General features: G+C 39.4%; 1 protein-coding gene across 2 annotated transcripts in view; it reads right to left on the bottom strand.

Annotated features, from left to right (window-relative positions):
- PPARA (peroxisome proliferator activated receptor alpha) overlaps positions 1 to 24,287 on the bottom strand; it is a 189,178-nt gene that overhangs the window by 62,024 nt on the left and 102,867 nt on the right. For both annotated transcript variants that reach the window (XM_053719013.1, XM_053719012.1), the window contains one exon: positions 7,464 to 7,615. In XM_053719013.1, the coding sequence (XP_053574988.1) occupies positions 7,464 to 7,615 (152 nt within the window). The remainder of the gene's footprint in view (positions 1 to 7,463; positions 7,616 to 24,287) is intronic.

Raw genomic sequence — 24,287 nt, 5'->3', positions numbered from 1 at the left:
CTGACCTTTATTATTTAAAGTGAAATCAATACATTTAGTACACATATTCCTATGGGGCTCCACACTGGCTTTCAAACATAATGAACAAGTAGATTCATCTATGTCAGACATGTTTAAACAGACTAGCAATAAGACTGGCAAGCTTGAAAAACACTTCACAATAAATTTACAAGCAATATAAAAAACGTTACTGCGCCTTTAAGAAGCACAAAACCTGTCTCAGGTTGAAATAACAATGAACCAAAGCAGTTATACCAACCAAATTTTCACAGTAAATGTATTAAGTTAGCAGAGCATTGCACTCACTTGGAAATGGATTAACCCCTTAATACCCAAAACGGATAAACAATAGAAAAAAACGTTTTTTTTAACACAGTCAAACACACTGTCACAGCTCTGCTGTGACTGATTACCTCCCTCAATATGACTTTTGAAGCCTTTTGAGCCCTCTATAGAAGTCCTGGATCATGCAGGAAGAAGCAGGAAGTCTGAGTCTGAATTTTTACTGCGCAAAAAAAGCGCTAAAATAGGCCCCTCCCACTCATATTACAACAGTGGGAAGCCTCAGTTAACTGTTTCTATGCAGAAAAATTATGCCCCAATAAGTTTTATCACCAATGTACGTTAAAAAACGATTAAACATGCCAGCAAACGTTTTAAAACACATTTTTTAAAGAGTATATATCTCTATTAATAAGCCTGATACCAGTCGCTTTCACTGCATTTAAGGCTTTACTTACATTACTTCGGTATCAGCAGCATTTTCTTAGTCAATTCCATTCCTTAGAAAAATATTTTACTGCACATACCTTAGTTGCAGGAAAACCTGCACGCCATTCCCTCTCTGAAGTTACCTCACTCCTCAGAATGTGTGAGAACAGCAAGTGGATCTTAGTTACTTCTGCTAAGATCATAGAAAACGCAGGCAGATTCTTCTTCCAAATACTGCCTGAGAAAAAACAGCACACTCCGGTGCCATTTAAAAATAACAAACTTTTGATTGAAGAAATAAACTAAGTATAAAACACCACAGTCCTCTCACGACCTCCATCTATGTTGAGGGTTGCAAGAGAATGACTGGATATGACATGTGAGGGGAGGAGCTATATAGCAGCTCTGCTGTGGGTGATCCTCTTGCAACTTCCTGTTGGGAAGGGAATATATCCCACAAGTAATGGATGATCCGTGGACTGGATACACTTAACAAGAGAAAGCAGCGTTATACTCATAACGCAAAACTCATAATCTAGCTGTGTGTATCTTATTAAAGAACCACTAAACACAAATGGTAAATTACATGATTTTGAACCTTCATATCTGAGAATAATTTTGCAATGAAAACTGCAGCTTCATTTTGTCAAATGAGTATATTATTTTATGTTTATCCATTTCACTGATTTCCCTGTCCCCCAGAAAAAAAGAACCCCTGCTCTAATAACAAACTAATATTCAGATCTAGCACAAACTCTGTCTGCACATGTGCAGTTGAGAGAGACTGGGGAAGCCTGCCCTTATCTCTTCCCTTAATGTGGTTTAGCACTGATTCAACTTAGTTACTATTGCAAATAATGCTTCTCCTATCATGATGATTAATGATGCTAAACTGATAATCTACCTTATACAAACGTGACTGCTGAGAATACTAGTGGGGGGGGGGGTGAAGTAAACAAAAGCTTACATAAATTGACTAAAATTATTAACCTAAACCTCCCTGGGAGAAAGTGAAACAAATACAATTTTAGATGTATTTTACAGCAAAAGGCATCAACATAAATAATGAATGTATATTGCAATAATGTTTCAATGTCAATGGTCCTTTAAGGGGAGTTCACTAATATGTTTTATGTCAAGGAGAGACACTTACTTTACAATATAGTGCTCAGTAAAATAAGCTGATGACTTCTCTACATGCTGGTGAGTTTTTGAGAATCGGGCCCTAAATGAAATTAAAAGACCACCTTTGGATTTTGAAGTTTATATAACTTTTCTATAATAATCTTCTTGTGAGATTTACACTGAATTGTGCTGAAGAGAACAATCAATGCTGCAGGATTAAAATTCAAGTCCCATAACTAATCCTGTAGACCAATTTCCTAACATTTAGATCAATATTTCAGAATCCTTAAGGGCAGCATATACATTTATGGATATAAGACAAACAAATAACATATTTACACAGGGCAAGGTAGGTGGTAGGGCGCTATTCTGTCCTCTTCTACTGAGATGTGATTACCTCAAACTACATAAGCTTACTTCTGTTTTTTTCTGGAGCCTCAAAAACTATGGCATATATTGTTAGTTCTGCATGTGGCCCTTGGGTCATCAGTTGGCCACACCTGCTATAGACGAGGCTGTCTTGAGCACAAGATCCTCCCCATGTTTAATTTGTTTGATTAAACTGATATGAATCTGTATTTCTATCATAATGTAACTTTACTCAGCGGTGCAGAATTCAGTAGCAATTTACAAATAAAAAATAATAATTAAAGGGACACTGAGCCCAAACTTTTTTTTCATAATTCAGATAGAGCATGCAATTTTAAGCAACTTTCTAACGGCTAGATTTAGAGTTGGGCGGTAGCCGTGAAAACCAGCGTTAGAGGCTCCTAACGCTGTTTTTTTACCGCCCTCTGGTATTTGGAGTCAGTCAGGAAAGGCTCACTTTGCAGCCGCGACTTTTCCATACCGCAGATCCCCTTACGTCAATTGCGTATCCTATCTTTCAATGGGATCTTTCTAATGCCGGTATTTAGAGTCGTGGCTGAAGTGAGCGTTAGAAATCTAACGACAAAACGCCAGCCGCAGAAAAAACCCAGGAGTTAAGAGCTTTCTGGGCTAACGCCGGTTTATAAAGCTCTTAACTACTGTGCTCTAAAGTACACTAACACCCATAAACTACCTATGTACCCCTAAACCGAGGTCCCCCCACATCGCCGCCACTCTATTAAATTTTTTAACCCCTAATCTGCCGCTCCGTACACCGCCGCCAGCTAAATTATCCCTATGTACCACTAATCTGCTGCCCCTAATACCGCCGAACCCTATATTATATTTATTAACCCCTAATCTGCCCCCCCCAACGTCGCCGCCACCTACCTACACTTATTAACCCCTAATCTGCCGAGCGGACCGCACCGCTATTATAATAAAGTTATTAACCCCTAATCCGCCTCACTCCCGCCTCAATAACCCTATAATAAATAGTATTAACCCCTAATCTGCCCTCCCTAACATCGCCGACACCTAACTTCAAACATTAACCCCTAATCTGCCGACCGGAGCTCACCGCTATTCTAATAAATTTTTTAACCCCTAAAGCCAATTCTAACCCTAACCCTAACACCCCCCTAAGTTAAATATAATTTAAATCTAACAAAATAAATTAACTCTTATTAAATAAATTATTCCTATTTAAAGCTAAATACTTACCTGTAAAATAAACCCTAATATAGCTACAATATAAATTATAATTATATTGTAGCTATTTTAGGATTAATATTTATTTTACAGGCAACTTTGTAATTATATTAACCAGGTACAATAGCTATTAAACAGTTAATAACTATTTAATAGTTACCTAGTTAAAATAATTACAAAATTACCTGTAAAATAAATCCTAACCTAAGTTACAATTAAACCTAACACTACACTATCAATAAATTAATTAAATACAATACCTACAAATAAATATAATTAAATAAACTAACTAAAGTACAAAAAATAAAAAAGAACTAAGTTACAAAAAATAAAAAAATATTTACAAACATTAGAAAAATATTACAATTTTAAACTAATTACACCTACTCTAAGCCCCCTAATAAAATAACAAAGCCCCCCAAAATAAAAAAATGCCCTACCCTATTCTATATTAAAAAAGTTCGCTCTTTTACCTTACCAGCCCTGAAAAGGGCCCTTTGCGGGGCATGCCCCAAAGAATTCAGCTATTTTGCCTGTAAAAAAAAAACATACAATACCCCCCCCCCAACATTACAACCCACCACCCACATACCCCTAATCTAACCCAAACCCCCCTTAAATAAAACTAACACTAAGCCCCTGAAGATCTCCCTACCTTGTCTTCACCTCACCGGGTTCACCGATCAGTCCAGAAGAGGGTCCGAAGTCTTGATCCAAGCGGCGGCTGAAGAAATCCATCATCGGGCTGAAGTCGGAAGTCCATCATCGGGATGAAGTCTTCTATCAAGCCGCATCTTCAATCTTCTTTCTTCCGGAGCGGAGCCATCTTCTTCCCAGCCGACGCGGATCCAACCTCTTCAAGCGACGCCTACTCGCCGAATGACGGTTCCTTTAAATGACGTCATCCAAGATGGCGTCCCTCGAATTCCGATTGGCTGATAGGATTCTATCAGCCAATCGGAATTAAGGTAGGAATATTCTGATTGGCTGATGGAATCAGCCAATCAGATTCAAGTTCAATCCGATTGGCTGATCCAATCAGCCAATCAGATTGAGCTCGCATTCTATTGGCTGTTCCGATCAGCCAATAGAATGCAAGCTCAATCTGATTGGCTGATTCCATCAGCCAATCAGAATTTTCCTACCTTAATTCCGATTGGCTGATAGAATCCTATCAGCCAATCGGAATTCGAGGGACGCCATCTTGGATGACGTCATTTAAAGGAACCGTCATTCGGCGAGTAGGCGTCGCTTGAAGAGGTTGGATCCCCGTCGGCTGGGAAGAAGATGGCTCCGCTCCGGAAGAAAGAAGATTGAAGATGCGGCTTGATAGAAGACTTCATCCAGATGATGGACTTCCGACTTCAGCCCGATGATGGAGTTCTTCAGCCGCCGCTTGGATCAAGACTTCGGACCCTCTTCTGGACCGATCGGTGAACCCGGTGAGGTGAAGACAAGGTAGGGAGATCTTCAGGGGCTTAGTGTTAGGTTTATTTAAGGGGGGTTTGGGTTAGATTAGGGGTATGTGGGTGGTGGGTTGTAATGTTGGGGGGGGGTATTGTATGTTTTTTTTTTTACAGGCAAAAGAGCTGAATTCTTTGGGGCATGCCCCGCAAAGGGCCCTTTTCAGGGCTGGTAAGGTAAAAGAGCTTTGAACTTTTTTAATTTAGAATAGGGTAGGGCATTTTTTTTATTTTGGGGGGCTTTGTTATTTTATTAGGGGGCTTAGAGTAGGTGTAATTAGTTTAAAATTGTTGTAATATTTTTCTAATGTTTGTAAATATTTTTTTATTTTTTGTAACTTAGTTCTTTTTTATTTTTTGTACTTTAGTTAGTTTATTTAATTGTAGTTATTTGTAGGTATTGTATTTAATTAATTTATTGATAGTGTAGTGTTAGGTTTAATTGTAGATAATTGTAGGTATTTTATTTAATTAATTTATTGATAGTGTAGTGTTAGGTTTAATTGTAACTTAGGTTAGGATTTATTTTCCAGGTAATTTTGTAATTATTTTAACTAGGTAACTATTAAATAGTTATTAACTATTTAATAGCTATTGTACCTGGTTAAAATAAATACAAAGTTGCCTGTAAAATAAATATTAATCCTAAAATAGCTACAATATAATTATAATTTATATTGTAGCTATATTAGGGTTTATTTTACAGGTAAGTATTTAGCTTTAAATAGGAATAAGTTATTTAATAATAGTTAATTTATTTCGTTAGATTTAAATTATATTTAACTTAGGGGGGTGTTAGGGTTAGACTTAGCTTTAGGGGTTAAAATTTTTTATTAGAATAGCGGTGAGCTCCGGTCGGCAGATTAGGGGTTAATGTTTGAAATTAGGTGTCGGCGATGTTAGGGAGGGCAGATTAGGGGTTAATACTATTTATTATAGGGTTATTGAGGCGGGAGTGAGGCGGATTAGGGGTTAATAACTTTATTATAGTAGCGGTGCGGTTTGGTCGGCAGATTAGGGGTTAATTATTGTAGGTAGGTGGAGGCGACGTTGTGGGGGGCAGATTAGGGGTTAATAAATATAATATAGGGGTCGGCGGTGTTAGGGGCATCAGATTAGGGGTACATAGGGATAATGTAGGTAGCGGCGGTTTACGGAGCGGCAGATTAGGGGTTAAAAAAAATATGCAGGTGTCAGCGATAGCGGGGGCGGCAGAATAGGGGTTAATAAGTGTAAGGTTTAGGGGTGTTTAGACTCGGGGTACATGTTAGAGTGTTAGGTGCAGACGTAGGAAGTGTTTCCCCATAGAAAACAATGGGTCTGCGTTAGGAGCTGAACGCTGCTTTTTTGCAGGTGTTAGGTTTTTTTCAGCTCAAATGGCCCCATTGTTTTCTATGGGGGAATCGTGCACAAGCACGTTTTTGAAGCTGGCCGCGTCCGTAAGCACCGCTGGAATTTAGAGTTGCAGTGGCGTTAAATTATGCTCTACGCTCCCATTTTGGAGCCTAACGCACTGAAAACCCAGTCATTCTGTGAACTCTAAATACCAGCGGTATTTAAAAGGTGCGGGGGGGGGAAAAGCACACGTAGCTAACGCACCCCTTTGGCCGCAGAACTCTAAATCTAGCCGTAATTTACTCCTATTATCAATTTTTCTTCGTTCTCTTGCTATCTTTATTTAAAAAGCAGGAATATAAATCTTAGCAGCCAGACCATTTTAGGTTCAACACCATGGATAGCACTTGCTTATTGGAGGCTTACATTTAACCACCAATAAGCAAGCATAACCCAGGTTCTCAACCAAAAATGGGCCAGCTCCTATGCATCCCATTCCTGCTTTTTAAATAAAGATAGCAAGAGAATGAAGAAAAATTGATAATAGAAGTAAATCAGAAAGTTGCTTAAAACTGCCTGCTCTATCTGAATCATGAAAGAAAAAAATTGGGTTTAGTGTCCCTTTAAAGTGGCATGAAACCCAACAAAATTATTTTATGATTCAAAAAGAGCATGTGATTTTAAGCAACTTTCCAATTTACTTATATTATCTAATTTGCGTCATTATCTTGGTATAGTTATTTGAAATGGACATCTAGGTAGCATCAGAAAGAGCAAAGCATTAATGGGAGCTAGCTGCTAGGTGGTAGCTGTACAAAAATGCCTCTTTTCATTGGTTCACAAGATGTGTTCAGCTATCTCCCAGTACTGCATAGCTGCTCCTTCAACAAAGAATGTCAAGAGAATGAACCAAATGCTATAATAGAAGTAAAACAGATAGTTGTTACAATGACATGCTCTATCTGAATCATAAGAGACACATTTTACGTTTCATGTCCCTTTAAAGACAGAGATACGGAAATTGTCTAGAGTTGTAACCTCAGCCATGTGCTTTCCTGGACAGTTATGAGTTACACATGCTGCAGTGTGTGCAAGAAGGAAGCAACTATTCATGTTTCTCCATGCAAACCCTGCAGCATGTATAACTCATATCTGTCCAGAAAAACCTAAACGTAAAATACTCTTCCTGGTACTTGTGGTCCTGCAGCGGAGATGTAAATAATGACAATTGGTGCTTGCATGTCCTACCTTGCAACCCTCACAAGCATGGACTCCGTAGTGGAAACCTGATGCTTTATCTCCGCACACCTTACACTCAAGGTTCAGGGCTTTACAGTTCTGCTCATCGATACTACCGGGAACGGTGATGGAAGACGGACTTGATGCTGGTGAAAGGGTATCTACATCAAGAAGAATGTCAGCGTCAGTTTGTTAACCCATTCTAACACTGATTCGAAGCATAACCGGAAAATATTAGACAGAATAAGTTAAAGGGCCACTAAACCCAAAATCTTTCTTTCATGATTCAGATAGAGAATAGAAATTTAAACAACATTACAATTTACTGCTATTATTTATTTTGCTTCATTTTTTAGATATCCTTAGTTGAAGAAAAAAGAATGCACATGGTGAGCCAATCACACGAGGCTTCTACGTGCAGCAACCAATCAGCAGCTGCTGAGCATATCTAGATATGCTTTTCAGCAAAGAATATCAAGAGAATAAAATAAATTAGATAATAGAAGTAAATTAGAAAGATGTTTATAACTGCATTCTTTTTCTAAATCATGAAAAAAAAATGTGGGTGTCATGTCCCTTTAATTCTCAGGGTCTGGTTTTATTGCTACAAAGAGGACTATTTTGACACTGATTTCAAAACAGCTGTATTATTTCTAAATGTAGGACTTTTCTACAATACAATAAATGTATTATAATGTGATTTATCTGACGTTCAAGTTATTTTAGCTACTAATGACCTGTCAGTCATGCATAAGTGATGTCATCATCTCAGCACACATTACAGGACAGAGCACTGAGTAATTAGGAACAACAGACAATCTATTTCTGGTTTGTAAATGAAGTGAAGCAAACTGATAGAGAATAAAGATAAAATTATATTATTAAAAAACCAACAACAGCAGCATAGCCATTACAGATGTTAGTGATTCCTACAGACTTTAGAGAAATATGGAGCAAGCGTGACAGCCTGAGACTGTGACCAAGGAATGCACATGAAGACAGACAGGAGAGACAATAAATTAATGTTTATGTAACAGCTGCCCAGGTGCTGGGGCTGTATTATAAGAGACCTTAATTACAGAAAGTCAGAAATTAGTGATTTTATTTAATTGTACCAAATGGATTGTTATTTCTGCCAATGGGAAATAGATAGTTATAGGAATCCCAGCCACAATATTGTGACGCAATACATGTTACGGTAATGTGTCTGCAGCAATACCGCAAATAGGATTGGCCTGGGGTACAAAGGGGTTAATCTCTTGTATGTCAAAAGGTTAGGGCTATGGTTAACCATCTCACCCGTACATACACCTATTAGTAAGCTCCCTCACCCATACATACACCTATTAGTAAGCTCCCTCACCTGTACATACACCTATTAATAAGCTCCCTCACCCATACATACACCTATTAGTAAGCTCCCTCACCCATACATACACCTATTAGTAAGCTCCCTCACCTGTACATACACCTATTAATAAGCTCCCTCACCTGTACATACACCTATTAATAAGCTCCCTCACCCATACATACACCTATTAGTAAGCTCCCTCACCCATACATACACCTATTAGTAAGCTCCCTCACCTGTACATACACCTATTAGTAAGCTCCCTCACCCATACATACACCTATTAGTAAGCTCCCTCACCTGTACATACACCTATTAGTAAGCTCCCTCACCCATACATACACCTATTAGTAAGCTCCCTCACCCATACATACACCTATTAGTAAGCTCCCTCACCTGTACATACACCTATTAGTAAGCTCCCTCACCTGTACATACACCTATTAATAAGCTCCCTCACCTGTACATACCTATTAGTAAGCTCCCTCGCCTGTACATACACCTATTAATAAGCTCCCTCACCCATACATACACCTATTAGTAAGCTCCCTCACCTGTACATACATCTATAAGTAAGCTCCCTCACCTGTACATACACCTATTAATAAGCTCCCTCACCCATACATACACCTATTAATAAGCTCCCTCACCTGTACATACCTATTAATAAGCTCCCTCACCTGTACATACACCTATTAGTAAGCTCCCTCACCTATACATACACCTATTAGTAAGCTCCCTCACCTGTACATACACCTATTAATAAGCTCCCTCACCTGTACATACACCTATTAGTAAGCTCCCTCACCCATACATACACCTATTAGTAAGCTCCCTCACCTGTACATACACCGATTAGTAAGCTCCCTCACCTGTACATACACCTATTAGTAAGCTCCCTCACCCATACATACACCTATTAATAAGCTCCCTCACCTGTACATACCTATTAGTAAGCTCCCTCGCCTGTACATACACCTATTAATAAGCTCCCTCACCCATACATACACCTATTAATAAGCTCCCTCACCTGTACATACACCTATTAATAAGCTCCCTCACCTGTACATACACCTATTAGTAAGCTCCCTCACCTGTACATACACCTATTAGTAAGCTCCCTCACCTGTACATACACCTATTAATAAGCTCCCTCACCTGTACATACACCTATTAATAAGCTCCCTCACCTGTACATACACCTATTAAAAAGCTCCCTCACCTGTACATACACCAATTAATAAGCTCTGTCACTTGTACATACACCTATTAATAAGCTCCCTCACCCGTACATACACCTGTTAATAAGCTCCCTCACCCGTACATACACCTATTAATAAGCTCCCTCACCTGTACATACACCTATTAATAAGCTCCCTCACCCGTACATACACCTATTAATAAGCTCCCTCACCTGTACATACACCTATTAATAAGCTCCCTCACCTGTACATACACCTATTAGTAAGCTCCCTCACCTGTACATACACCTATTAATAAGATCCCTCACCTGTACATACACCTATTAATAAGCTCCCTCACCTGTACATACACCTATTAATAAGCTCCCTCACCCGTACAATCACCTATTAATAAGCTCCCTCACCTGTACATACACCTATTAATAAGCTCCCTCACCTGTACATACACCTATTAGTAAGCTCCCTCACCTGTACATACACCTATTAATAAGCACCCTCACCTGTACATACACCTATTAATAAGCTCCCTCACCTGTACATACACCTATTAATAAGCTCCCTCACCCGTACATACATCTATTAATAAGCTCCCTCACCCGTACATACACCTATTAATAAGCACCCTCACCCGTACATACACCTATTAATAAGCTCCCTCACATGTACATACACCTATTAATAAGCTCTGTCACTTGTACATACACCTATTAATAAGCTCCCTCACCTGTACATACACCTATTAATAAGCTCCCTCACCCGTACATACACCTATTAATAAGCTCCCTCACCCGTACATACACCTATTAATAAGCTCCCTCACCTGTACATACACCTATTAATAAGCTCCCTCACCTGTACATACACCTATTAATAAGCTCCCTCACCTGTACATACACCTATTAATAAGCTCCCTCACCCGTACATACACCTATTAATAAGCTCCCTCACCTGTACATACACCTACTAATAAGCTACACCTATTAATAAGCTCCCTCACCTGTACATAAACCTATTAATAAGCTCCCTCACCTGTACATACACCTATTTATAAGCTCCCTCACCCGTACATACACCTATTAATAAGCACCCTCACCTGTACATACACCTATTAATAAGCTCCCTCACCTGTACATACACCTACTAATAAGCTACACCTATTAATAAGCTCCCTCACCTGTACATACACCTATTAATAAGCTCCCTCACCTGTACATACACCTATTTATAAGCTCCCTCACCCGTACATACACCTATTAATAAGCACCCTCACCTGTACATACACCCATTAATAAGCTCCCTCACATGTACATACCAGTTCATAAACTGTCTCACCTGTACATACCAGTTATGACACTCCCTCACCAGTACATACAAGTTAATAAGCTTTCTCACCGGTACATACCAGATAATACGCTCTCTCACCTGTACATACCGGTTAATAAGCTCCTTCACCTGTACACACCAGATAGTAAGTTCTCTCACCTGTACATATCAGTTAATAAGCTCCCTCACCTGTGAATACCAGATAATAAGCTCTCTTTCCTGTACATACCAGATAATAAGCTCCCTCCCTGTACATAGCAGTTAACAAGCCCTCTCACCTATACATAGCAGTTAATAAGCTCCCTCATCTGTACATACCAGATAATAAGTTCCCTCACCTGTACAAACCAGTTAATAAGCCATCTCACCTGTACATAGCAGTTAATAAGCTTCCTCACCTGTACATACAAGTTAAAAATCTCCCTCACGTACACATACCAGATAATAAGCTCTCTCGCCCGTACATACCGGTTAATAAGCTCTCTCATTTGTACATACCATACAATAAGCCCTCTCACCTGTACATAGCAGTTAATAAGCTCCCTTATCTGTAAATACCAGTTAATAAGCTCTCTCATCTGTACATACTAGTTAATAAGCTCCCTCACATGTGCATACCAGTTAATAAGCTCTCTCACCTGTACATACCAGTTAATAAGCTCTCTCACCTGTACATACCAGTTAATAAGCTCCCTTATCTGTAAATACCAGTTAATAAGTTTGCCTCATCTGTACATACAAGTTAATAAGCTCCCTCACCTATATATACGAGTTAATAAGCTCTAATAAATTCCCTAATCTGTACATACCAGTTAATAAGCTCTCTCACCTGAACATACCAGTTAATAAGCTCCCTCACCTGTACATACCAGTTAATATACTATTTCACCTGTACATACCAGTTAATAAGCTCTCTCACCTGTGCATACCATTTAATAAGCTCTCTCACCTGTGCATACCAGTTAATACGCTCCCTTACCTGTACATACCAGTTAATAAACTCCCTCACCTGTATATACACCTATTAATAAGCTCTCTCACCTGTGCATACCAGTTAATACGCTCCCTTACCTGTACATACCAGTTAATAAACTCCCTCACCTGTATATACACCTATTAATAAGCTCCCTCACCTGTACATACACCTATTAATAAGCTCCCTCACCTGTACATACACCTATTAATAAGCATCCTCACCTGTACATACACCTATTAATAAGCTCCCTCACCTGTACATACACCTATTAAAAAGCTTCCTTGCCTATACATACCAGTTATGACGCTCCCTCACCTGTACATACCAGTTAATAAGATCTCTCACCTGTACAAACCAGATTATAAGCCCTCTCACTTGTACATACCAAATAATAAGTTCTCTCAACTGTACAAATCAGTTAATAAGCTCCCATACCTGTACATACCAGATAATAAGCTCTCTCACCTGTACATACCAGATAATAAGCTCTCTCACCTGTACATATCAATTAATAAGATCCCTCACTTGCACATACCAGTTAATAAGCTCTCTCACCTGTACATACCAGATAATAAGCTCCCTCATCTGAACATACCAGTTAATAAGCTCCCTCATTTGTACATACCAGTTAAAATGCTCTCTCACCTGTACATACCAGTTAATAAGCTCCCTCACTTGTACATACCAGTTAATAAGCTCCCTCATCTGTAAATACCAGTTAATATGCTCTCTCTCCTGTACATAACAGTTAATAAGCTCTAATAAATTCCCTCATCTGCACATACCAGTTAATAAGCTCTCTCACCTGAACATACTAGTTAATAAGCTCTCTCACCTGTACATACCAGTTAATATACTCTTTCACCTGTACATACCAGTTAATACGTTTTTTCACCTGTACATATCAGCTAATAAGCTCCCTCACCTGTGCATACCAGTTAATAAGCTCTCACATGTACATACCAGTTAATAAACTCTTTCACCTATACATACCAGTTAATACACTCTCTCACCTGTACATACCAGTTAATAAGCTCTCTCACCTGTACATACCAGTTAATATGCTCCCTTATCTGTACAAACCAGTTAATATGCTCTTTCACCAGTACATACCAGTTAATAAGCCCTCTCACCTGTACATACCAGTTAATAAGCTCTCACCTGTACATACCAGTTAATATACTCTTTCACCTATACATACCAGTTAATAAGCTCTCTCACCTGTACATACCAATTAATAAGCTCCCTTACCAGTACGTACAAGTTAATAAGCTCTCTCATCTGCACATACCAGTTAATAAGCTCTCTCACCTGTACATTCCAGTTAATACGCTCCCTTACCTGTACATACCAGTTAATAAGCTCTTTTACCAGTACATACCAGTAAATAAGCTCTCTCATCTGTACATTCCAGTTAATATGCTCCCTTATCTGTACATACCAGTTAATATACTCTTTCACCAGTACATACCAGTTAATAAGCCCTCTCACCTTTACATACTAGTTAATAAGCTCTCTCACCTGTACATTCCAGTTAATACATTCCCTTACCTGTACATACCAGTTAATAAGCTCTTTCACCAGTACATACCAGTTAATAAGCTCACTCACCTGTACATTCCAGTTAATATGCTCCCTTATCTGTATATACCAGTTAAAGGGACACTGAACCCACTTTTTTTCATTTGTGATTCAGATAAAGCATGCAATTTTAAGCAACTTTCTAATGTACTCCTATTATTAATTTTTATTCGTTCTCTTGCTATCTTTATTTGAAAAAGAAGGCATCTAAGATTTTTGGGTTCAGGGCTCTGAACAGCACTTTCTTATTGGTGGATAAATTTATCCACCAATCAGCAAGGACAACCCAGGTTGTTCACTAAAAATGGTCCGGCATCCAAACTTACATTCTTGCATTTCAAATAAAGATACCAAGAGAATGAAGAGAATTTGATAATAGGAGTAAATTAGAAAGTTGCTTAAAATTTCATGCTTTATCTGAATCATGAAAGAAAAAAATTGGGTTCAGTGTCCCTTTAATAAGCTCTTTCACCAGTACATACCAGTTAATAAGCCCTCTCACCTGTACATACCAGTTAATAAGCTCCCTCACCTGTACATACCAGTTAATAAGCTCCCTCACCTGTAAATACCAGTTAATAAGCTCCCTCAACTGTACATACCAGTTAATAAGCTCCCTCACCTGTGCATACCAGTTAATAAGCTCCCTCACCTGTACATACCAGTTAATAAGCTCCCTCACCTGTGCATACCAGTTAATAAGCTCCCTCACCTGTACATACCAGTTAATAAGCCCTCTCACCTGAACATACAAGTTATTAAGCTCCCTCACCTGTACATACCAGTTAATAAGCCCTCTCACCTGTACATACCAGTTAATAAGCTCCCTCACCTGTACATACCAGTTAATAAGCCCTCTCACCTGTACATACCAGTTAATAAGCTCTCTCACCTGTACATACCAGTTAAAAAGCCCTCTCACCTGTACATACCAGTTTATAAGCTCCCTCAACTGTGCATACCAGTTAATAAGCTCTCTCACCTGTACATACCGGTTAATAAGCTCCCTCACCTGTACATACCAGTTAATAAGCTCTCTCACCTGTACATACCGGTTAATAAGTTCCCTCACTTGTACATACCAGTTAATAAGCTCTTTTTTTACCGGAACATACCAACTAATAACCTCTCTCATCTGTACATACCAGTTAATAAGCTCCTTTATCTTTAAATACCAGTTAATAAGCTCTCACACCTGTACATACCAGTACAGGAGCAGAACCACTCTGTTATAAAGTAGAGAGATTAGATGTATATTGTTACACTGCTTCTCAGTACAGGAGCAGAACCGCTCTGTTATACAGTAGAGCAATTAGATGTATATTGTTACACTGCTTCTCAGTACAGGAGCAGAACCGCTCTGTTATACAGTAGAGCGATTAGATGTATATTGTTACACTGCTTCTCAGTACAGGAGCAGAACCGCTCTGTTATACAGTAGAGAGAGATTAGATGTATATTGTTACACTGCTTCTCAGTACAGGAGCTGAACCGCTCTGTTATACAGTAGAGAGATTAAATGTATATTGTTACACTGCTTCTCAGTACAGGAGCTGAACCGCTCTGTTATACAGTAGAGCGATTAGATGTATATTGTTACACTGCTTCTCAGTACAGGAGCTGAACCGCTCTGTTATACAGTAGAGAGATTAGATGTATATTGTTACACTGCTTCTCAGTACAGGAGCAGAACCGCTCTGTTATACAGTAGAGAGATTAGATGTATATTGTTACACTGCTTCTAAGTACAGGAGCAGAACCGCTCTGTTATACAGTAGAGAGATTAGATGTATATTGTTACACTGCTTCTCAGTACAGGAGCAGAACCGCTCTGTTATACAGTAGAGAGAGATTAGATGTATATTGTTACACTGCTTCTCAGTACAGGAGCTGAACCGCTCTGTTATACAGTAGAGAGATTAGATGTATATTGTTACACTGCTTCTCAGTACAGGAGCTGAACCGCTCTGTTATACAGTAGAGAGATTAGATGTATATTGTTACACTGCTTCTCAGTACAGGAGCAGAACCGCTCTGTTATACAGTAGAGAGAGATTAGATGTATATTGTTACACTGCTTCTCAGTACAGGAGTAGAACCGCTCTGTTATACAGTAGAGAGATTAGATGTATATTGTTACACTGCTTCTCATTACAGGAGCAGAACCGCTCTGTTATACAGTAGAGAGAGATTAGATGTATATTGTTACACTGCTTCTCAGTACAGGAGCAGAACCGCTCTGTTATACAGTAGAGAGATTAGATGTATATTGTTACACTGCTTCTCAGTACAGGAGCTGAACCGCTCTGTTATACAGTAGAGAGATTAGATGTATATTGTTACACTGCTTCTCAGTACAGGAGCTGAACCGCTCTGTTATACAGTAGAGAGAGATTAGATGTATATTGTTACACTGCTTCTCAGTACAGGAGCTGAACCGCTCTGTTATACAGTAGAGAGAGATTAGATGTATATTGTTACACTGCTTCTCAGTACAGGAGCAGAACCGCTCTGTTATACAGTAGAGAGAGATTAGATGTATATTGTTTCACTGCTTCTCAGTACAGGAGCAGAACCGCTCTGTTATAAAGTAGAGAGATTAGATGTATATTGTTACACTGCTTCTCAGTACAGGAGCAGAACCGCTCTGTTATACAGTAGAGCGATTAGATGTATATTGTTACACTGCTTCTCAGTACAGGAGCAGAACCGCTCTGTTATACAGTATAGAGAGATTAGATGTATATTGTTACACTGCTTCTCAGTACAGGAGCTGAACCGCTCTGTTATACAGTAGAGAGATAAGATGTATATTGTTACACTGCTTCTCAGTACAGGAGCTGAACCGCTCTGTTATACTGTAGAGAGATTAGATGTATATTGTTACACTGCTTCTCAGTACAGGAGCTGAACCGCTCTGTTATACAGTAGAGCGATTAGATGTATATTGTTACACTGCTTCTCAGTACAGGAGCAGAACCGCTCTGTTATACAGTAGAGAGATTAGATGTATATTGTTACACTGCTTCTCAGTACAGGAGCTGAACCGCTCTGTTATCCAGTAGAGAGATTAGATGTATATTGTTACACTGCTTCTCAGTACAGGAGCAGAACCGCTCTGTTATACAGTAGAGAGAGATTAGATGTATATTGTTACACTGCTTCTCAGTACAGGAGCTGAACCGCTCTGTTATACAGTAGAGAGAGATTAGATGTATATTGTTACACTGCTTCTGAGTACAGGAGCAGAACCGCTCTGTTATACAGTAGAGAGATTAGATGTATATTGTTACACTGCATCTCAGTACAGGAGCAGAACCGCTCTGTTATACAGTATAGAGAGATTAGATGTATATTGTTACACTGCTTCTCAGTACAGGAGCTGAACCGCTCTGTTATAAAGTAGAGAGATAAGATGTATATTGTTACACTGCTTCTCAGTACAGGAGCAGAACCGCTCTGTTATACAGTAGAGAGAGATTAGATGTATATTGTTACACTGCTTCTCAGTACAGGAGCAGAACCGCTCTGTTATACAGTAGAGAGAGATTAGATGTATATTGTTACACTGCTTCTCAGTACAGGAGCAGAACCGCTCTGTTATACAGTAGAGAGAGATTAGATGTATATTGTTACACTGCTTCTCAGTACAGGAGCTGAACCGCTCTGTTATACAGTAGAGAGATTAAATGTATATTGTTACACTGCTTCTCAGTACAGGAGCTGAACCGCTCTGTTATACAGTAGAGCGATTAGATGTATATTGTTACACTGCTTCTCAGTACAGGAGCAGAACCGCTCTGTTATACAGTAGAGAGATTAGATGTATATTGTTACACTGCTTCTCAGTACAGGAGCAGAACCGCTCTGTTATACAGTAGAGAGATTAGATGTATATTGTTACACTGCTTCTCAGTACAGGAGCAGAACCGCTCTGTTATACAGTAGAGAGATTAGATGTATATTGTTACACTGCTTCTCAGTACAGGAGCTGAACCGCTCTGTTATCCAGTAGAGAGATTAGATGTATATTGTTACACTGCTTCTCAGTACAGGAGCAGAACCGCTCTGTTATACAGTAGAGAGAGATTAGATGTATATTGTTACACTGCTTCTCAGTACAGGAGCTGAACCGCTCTGTTATACAGTAGAGAGAGATTAGATGTATATTGTTACACTGCTTCTGAGTACAGGAGCAGAACCGCTCTGTTATACAGTAGAGAGATTAGATGTATATTGTTACACTGCTTCTCAGTACAGGAGCAGAACCGCTCTGTTATACAGTATAGAGAGATTAGATGTATATTGTTACACTGCTTCTCAGTACAGGAGCTGAACCGCTCTGTTATAAAGTAGAGAGATAAGATGTATATTGTTACACTGCTTCTCAGTACAGGAGCAGAACCGCTCTGTTATACAGTAGAGAGAGATTAGATGTATATTGTTACACTGCTTCTCAGTACAGGAGCAGAACCGCTCTGTTATACAGTAGAGAGAGATTAGATGTATATTGTTACACTGCTTCTCAGTACAGGAGCAGAACCGCTCTGTTATACAGTAGAGAGAGATTAGATGTATATTGTTACACTGCTTCTCAGTACAGGAGCTGAACCGCTCTGTTATACAGTAGAGAGATTAAATGTATATTGTTACACTGCTTCTCAGTACAGGAGCTGAACCGCTCTGTTATACAGTAGAGCGATTAGATGTATATTGTTACACTGCTTCTCAGTACAGGAGCAGAACCGCTCTGTTATACAGTAGAGAGATTAGATGAATATTGTTACACTGCTTCTCAGTACAGGAGCAGAACCGCTCTGTTATACAGTAGAGAGATTAGATGTATATTGTTACACTGCTTCTCAGTACAGGAGCAGAACCGCTCTGTTATACAGTAGAGAGAGATTAGATGTATATTGTTACACTGCTTCTCAGTACAGGAGCAGAACCGCTCTGTTATACAGTAGAGAGAGATTAGATGTATATTGTTACACTGCTTCTCAGTACAGGAGCTGAACCGCTCTGTTATACAGTAGAGAGAGATTAGATGTATATTGTTACACTGCTTCTGAGTACAGGAGCTGAACCGCTCTGTTATACAGTAGAGAGATTAGATGTATATTGTTACACTGCTTCTCAGTACAGGAGCAGAACCGCTCTGTTATACAGTAGAGAGAGATTAGATGTATATTGTTACACTGCTTCTCAGTACAGGAGCAGAACCGCTCTGTTATACAGTAGAGAGATTAGATGTATATTGTTACACTGCTTCTCAGTACAGGAGCAGAACCGCTCTGTTATACAGTAGAGAGAGATTAGATGTATATTGTTACACTGCTTCTCAGTACAGGAGCAGAACCGCTCTGTTATACAGTAGAGAGAGATTAGATGTATATTGTTACACTGCTTCTCAGTACAGGAGCTGAACCGCTCTGTTATACAGTAGAGAGATTAGATGTATATTGTTACACTGCTTCTCAGTACAGGAGCTGAACCGCTCTGTTATACAGTAGAGAGAGATTAGATGTATATTGTTACACTGCTTCTCAGTACAGGAGCAGAACCGCTCTGTTATACAGTAGAGAGAGATTAGATGTATATTGTTACACTGCTTCTCAGTACAGGAGCAGAACCGCTCTGTTATAAAGTAGAGAGATTAGATGTATATTGTTACACTGCTTCTCAGTACAGGAGCAGAACCGCTCTGTTATACAGTAGAGCGATTAGATGTATATGGTTACACTGCTTCTCAGTACAGGAGCAGAACCGCTCTGTTATACAGTATAGAGAGATTAGATGTATATTGTTACACTGCTTCTCAGTACAGGAGCTGAACCGCTCTGTTATACAGTAGAGAGATAAGATGTATATTGTTACACTGCTTCTCAGTACAGGAGCTGAACCGCTCTGTTATACTGTAGAGAGATTAGATGTATATTGTTACACTGCTTCTCAGTACAGGAGCAGAACCGCTCTGTTATACAGTAGAGAGATTAGATGTATATTGTTACACTGCTTCTCAGTACAGGAGCTGAACCGCTCTGTTATCCAGTAGAGAGATTAGATGTATATTGTTACACTGCTTCTCAGTACAGGAGCAGAACCGCTCTGTTATACAGTAGAGAGAGATTAGATGTATATTGTTACACTGCTTCTCAGTACAGGAGCTGAACCGCTCTGTTATACAGTAGAGAGAGATTAGATGTATATTGTTACACTGCTTCTCAGTACAGGAGCTGAACCGCTCTGTTATACAGTAGAGAGAGATTAGATGTATATTGTTACACTACTTCTGAGTACAGGAGCAGAACCGCTCTGTTATACAGTAGAGAGATTAGATGTATATTGTTACATTGCTTCTCAGTACAGGAGCTGAACCGCTCTGTTATACAGTAGAGAGATTAGATGTATATTGTTACATTGCTTCTCAGTACAGGAGCTGAACCGCTCTGTTATACAGTAGAGAGAGATTAGATGTATATTGTTACACTACTTCTCAGTACAGGAGCTGAACCGCTCTATTATCCAGTAGAGAGATTAGATGTATATTGTTACACTGCTTCTCAGTACAGGAGCAGAACCGCTCTGTTATAAAGTAGAAAGATTAGATGTATATTGTTACACTGCTTCTCAGTACAGGAGCAGAACCGCTCTGTTATACAGTAGAGCAATTAGATGTATATTGTTACACTGCTTCTCAGTACAGGAGCAGAACCGCTCTGTTATACAGTATAGAGAGATTAGATGTATATTGTTACACTGCTTCAGGAGCTGAACCGCTCTGTTATAAAGTAGAGAGATAAGATGTATATTGTTACACTGCTTCTCAGTACAGGAGCAGAACTGCTCTGTTATACAGTAGAGAGAGATTAGATGTATATTGTTACACTGCTTCTCAGTACAGGAGCTGAACCGCTCTGTTATACAGTAGAGAGATTAAATGTATATTGTTACACTGCTTCTCAGTACAGGAGCTGAACCGCTCTGTTATACAGTAGAGAGATTAGATGTATATTGTTACACTGCTTCTCAGTACAGGAGCTGAACCGCTCTGTTATCCAGTAGAGAGATTAGATGTATATTGTTACACTGCTTCTCAGTACAGGAGCAGAACCGCTCTGTTATACAGTAGAGAGAGATTAGATGTATATTGTTACACTGCTTCTCAGTACAGGAGCTGAACCGCTCTGTTATACAGTAGAGAGATTAGATGTATATTGTTACACTGCTTCTCGGTACAGGAGCAGAACCGCTCTGTTATACAGTAGAGAGAGATTAGATGTATATTGTTACACTGCTTCTCAGTACAGGAGCAGAACCGCTCTGTTATAAAGTAGAGAGATTAGATGTATATTGTTACACTGCTTCTCAGTACAGGAGCAGAACCGCTCTCTTATACAGTAGAGAGATTAGATGTATATTGTTACACTGCTTCTCAGTACAGGAGCAGAACCGCTCTGTTATACAGTAGAGAGATTAGATGTATATTGTTACACTGCTTCTCAGTACAGGAGCAGAACCGCTCTGTTATACAGTAGAGAGAGATTAGATGTATATTGTTACACTGCTTCTCAGTACAGGAGCAGAACCGCTCTGTTATACAGTAGAGAGAGATTAGATGTATATTGTTACACTGCTTCTCAGTACAGGAGCTGAACCGCTCTGTTATACAGTAGAGAGAGATTAGATGTATATTGTTACACTGCTTCTGAGTACAGGAGCTGAACCGCTCTGTTATACAGTAGAGAGATTAGATGTATATTGTTACACTGCTTCTCAGTACAGGAGCAGAACCGCTCTGTTATACAGTAGAGAGAGATTAGATGTATATTGTTACACTGCTTCTCAGTACAGGAGCAGAACCGCTCTGTTATACAGTAGAGAGATTAGATGTATATTGTTACACTGCTTCTCAGTACAGGAGCTGAACCGCTCTGTTATACAGTAGAGAGAGATTAGATGTATATTGTTACACTGCTTCTTAGTACAGGAGCTGAACCGCTCTGTCATCCAGTAGAGAGATTAGATGTATATTGTTACACTGCTTCTCAGTACAGGAGCAGAACCGCTCTGTTATACAGTAGAGAGATTAGATGTATATTGTTACACTGCTTCTCAGTACAGGAGCTGAACCGCTCTGTTATACAGTAGAGAGAGATTAGATGTATATTGTTACACTGCTTCTCAGTACAGGCGCAGAACCGCTCTGTTATACAGTAGAGAGATTAGATGTATATTGTTACACTGCTTCTCAGTACAGGAGCTGAACCGCTCTGTTATCCAGTAGAGAGATTAGATGTATATTGTTACACTGCTTCTCAGTACAGGAGCAGAACCGCTCTGTTATACAGTAGAGAGAGATTAGATGTATATTGTTACACTGCTTCTCAGTACAGGAGCTGAACCGCTCTGTTATACAGTAGAGAGATTAGATGTATATTGTTACACTGCTTCTCAGTACAGGAGCAGAACCGCTCTGTTATACTGTAGAGAGATTAGATGTATATTGTTACACTGCTTCTCAGTACAGGAGCAGAACCGCTCTGTTATACAGTAGAGAGATTAGATGTATATTGTTACACTGCTTCTCAGTACAGGAGCTGAACCGCTCTGTTATACAGTAGAGAGAGATTAGATGTATATTGTTACACTGCTTCTCAGTACAGGAGCAGAACCGCTCTGTTATACAGTAGAGAGATTAGATGTATATTGTTACACTACTTCTCAGTACAGGAGCTGAACCGCTCTGTAATACAGTAGAGAGAGATTAGATGTATATTGTTACACTGCTTCTCAGTACAGGAGCTGAACCGCTCTGTTATCCAGTAGAGAGATTAGATGTATATTGTTACACTGCTTCTCAGTACAGGAGCAGAACCGCTCTGTTATACAGTAGAGAGAGATTAGATGTATATTGTTACACTGCTTCTCAGTACAGGAGCTGAACCGCTCTGTTATACAGTAGAGAGAGATTAGATGTATATTGTTACACTGCTTCTCAGTACAGGAGCAGAACCGCTCTGTTATACAGTAGAGAGATTAGATGTATATTGTTACACTGCTTCTCAGTACAGGAGCTGAACCGCTCTGTTATACAGTAGAGAGATTAGATGTATATTGTTACACTGCTTCTCGGTACAGGAGCAGAACCGCTCTGTTATACAGTAGAGAGAGATTAGATGTATATTGTTACACTGCTTCTCAGTACAGGAGCTGAACCGCTCTGTTATACTGTAGAGAGATTAGATGTATATTGTTACACTGCTTCTCAGTACAGGAGCTGAACCGCTCTGTTATACAGTAGAGCGATTAGATGCATATTGTTACACTGCTTCTCAGTACAGGAGCTGAACCGCTCTGTTATACAGTAGAGCGATTAGATGTATATTGTTACACTGCTTCTCAGTACAGGAGCAGAACCGCTCTGTTATACAGTAGAGAGAGATTAGATGTATATTGTTACACTGCTTCTCAGTACAGGAGCTGAACTGCTCTGTTATACAGTAGAGAGAGATTAGATGTATATTGTTACACTGCTTCTCAGTACAGGAGCTGAACCGGTCTGTCATCCAGTAGAGAGATTAGATGTATATTGTTACACTGCTTCTCAGTACAGGAGCTGAACCGCTCTGTTATACATTAGAGAGAGATTAGATGTATATTGTTACACTGCTTCTCAGTACAGGAGCTGAACCGCTCTGTTATACAGTAGAGAGAGATTAGATGTATATTGTTACACTGCTTCTCAGTACAGGGGCAGATCCGCTCTGTTATACAGTAGAGAGATTAGATGTATATTGTTACACTGCTTCTCAGTACAGGAGCAGAACCGCTCTGTTATACAGTAGAGAGAGATTAGATGTATATTGTTACACTGCTTCTCCGTACAGGAGCTGAACCGCTCTGCTATACAGTAGGGAGAGATTAGATGTATATTGTTACACTGCATCTCAGTACGGGAGCTGAACCGCTCTGTTATACAGTAGAGAGATAAGATGTATATTGTTACACTGCTTCTCAGTACAGGAGCAGAACCGCTCTGTTATACAGTAGAGAGATTAGATGTATATTGTTACACTGCTTCTCAGCACAGGAGTAGAACTGCTCTGTTATACAGTAGAGAGATTAGATGTATATTGTTACACTGCTTCTCAGTACAGGAGCTGAACCGCTCTGTTATACAGTAGAGAGATTAGATGTATATTGTTACACTGCTTCTCAGTACAGGAGCAGAACCGCTCTGTTATACAGTAGAGAGAGATTAGATGTATATTGTTACACTGCTTCTCAGTACAGGAGCAGAACCGCTCTGTTATACAGTAGAGAGAGATTAGATGTATATTGTTACACTGCTTCTCAGTACAGGAGCAGAACCGCTCTGTTATACAGTAGAGAGAGAT

This window comes from Bombina bombina, chromosome 6 (assembly GCF_027579735.1).
Source record: "Bombina bombina isolate aBomBom1 chromosome 6, aBomBom1.pri, whole genome shotgun sequence".
Lineage (NCBI taxonomy): Eukaryota > Metazoa > Chordata > Amphibia > Anura > Bombinatoridae > Bombina > Bombina bombina.
This window is presented reverse-complemented; position numbering and strand designations above follow the sequence as displayed.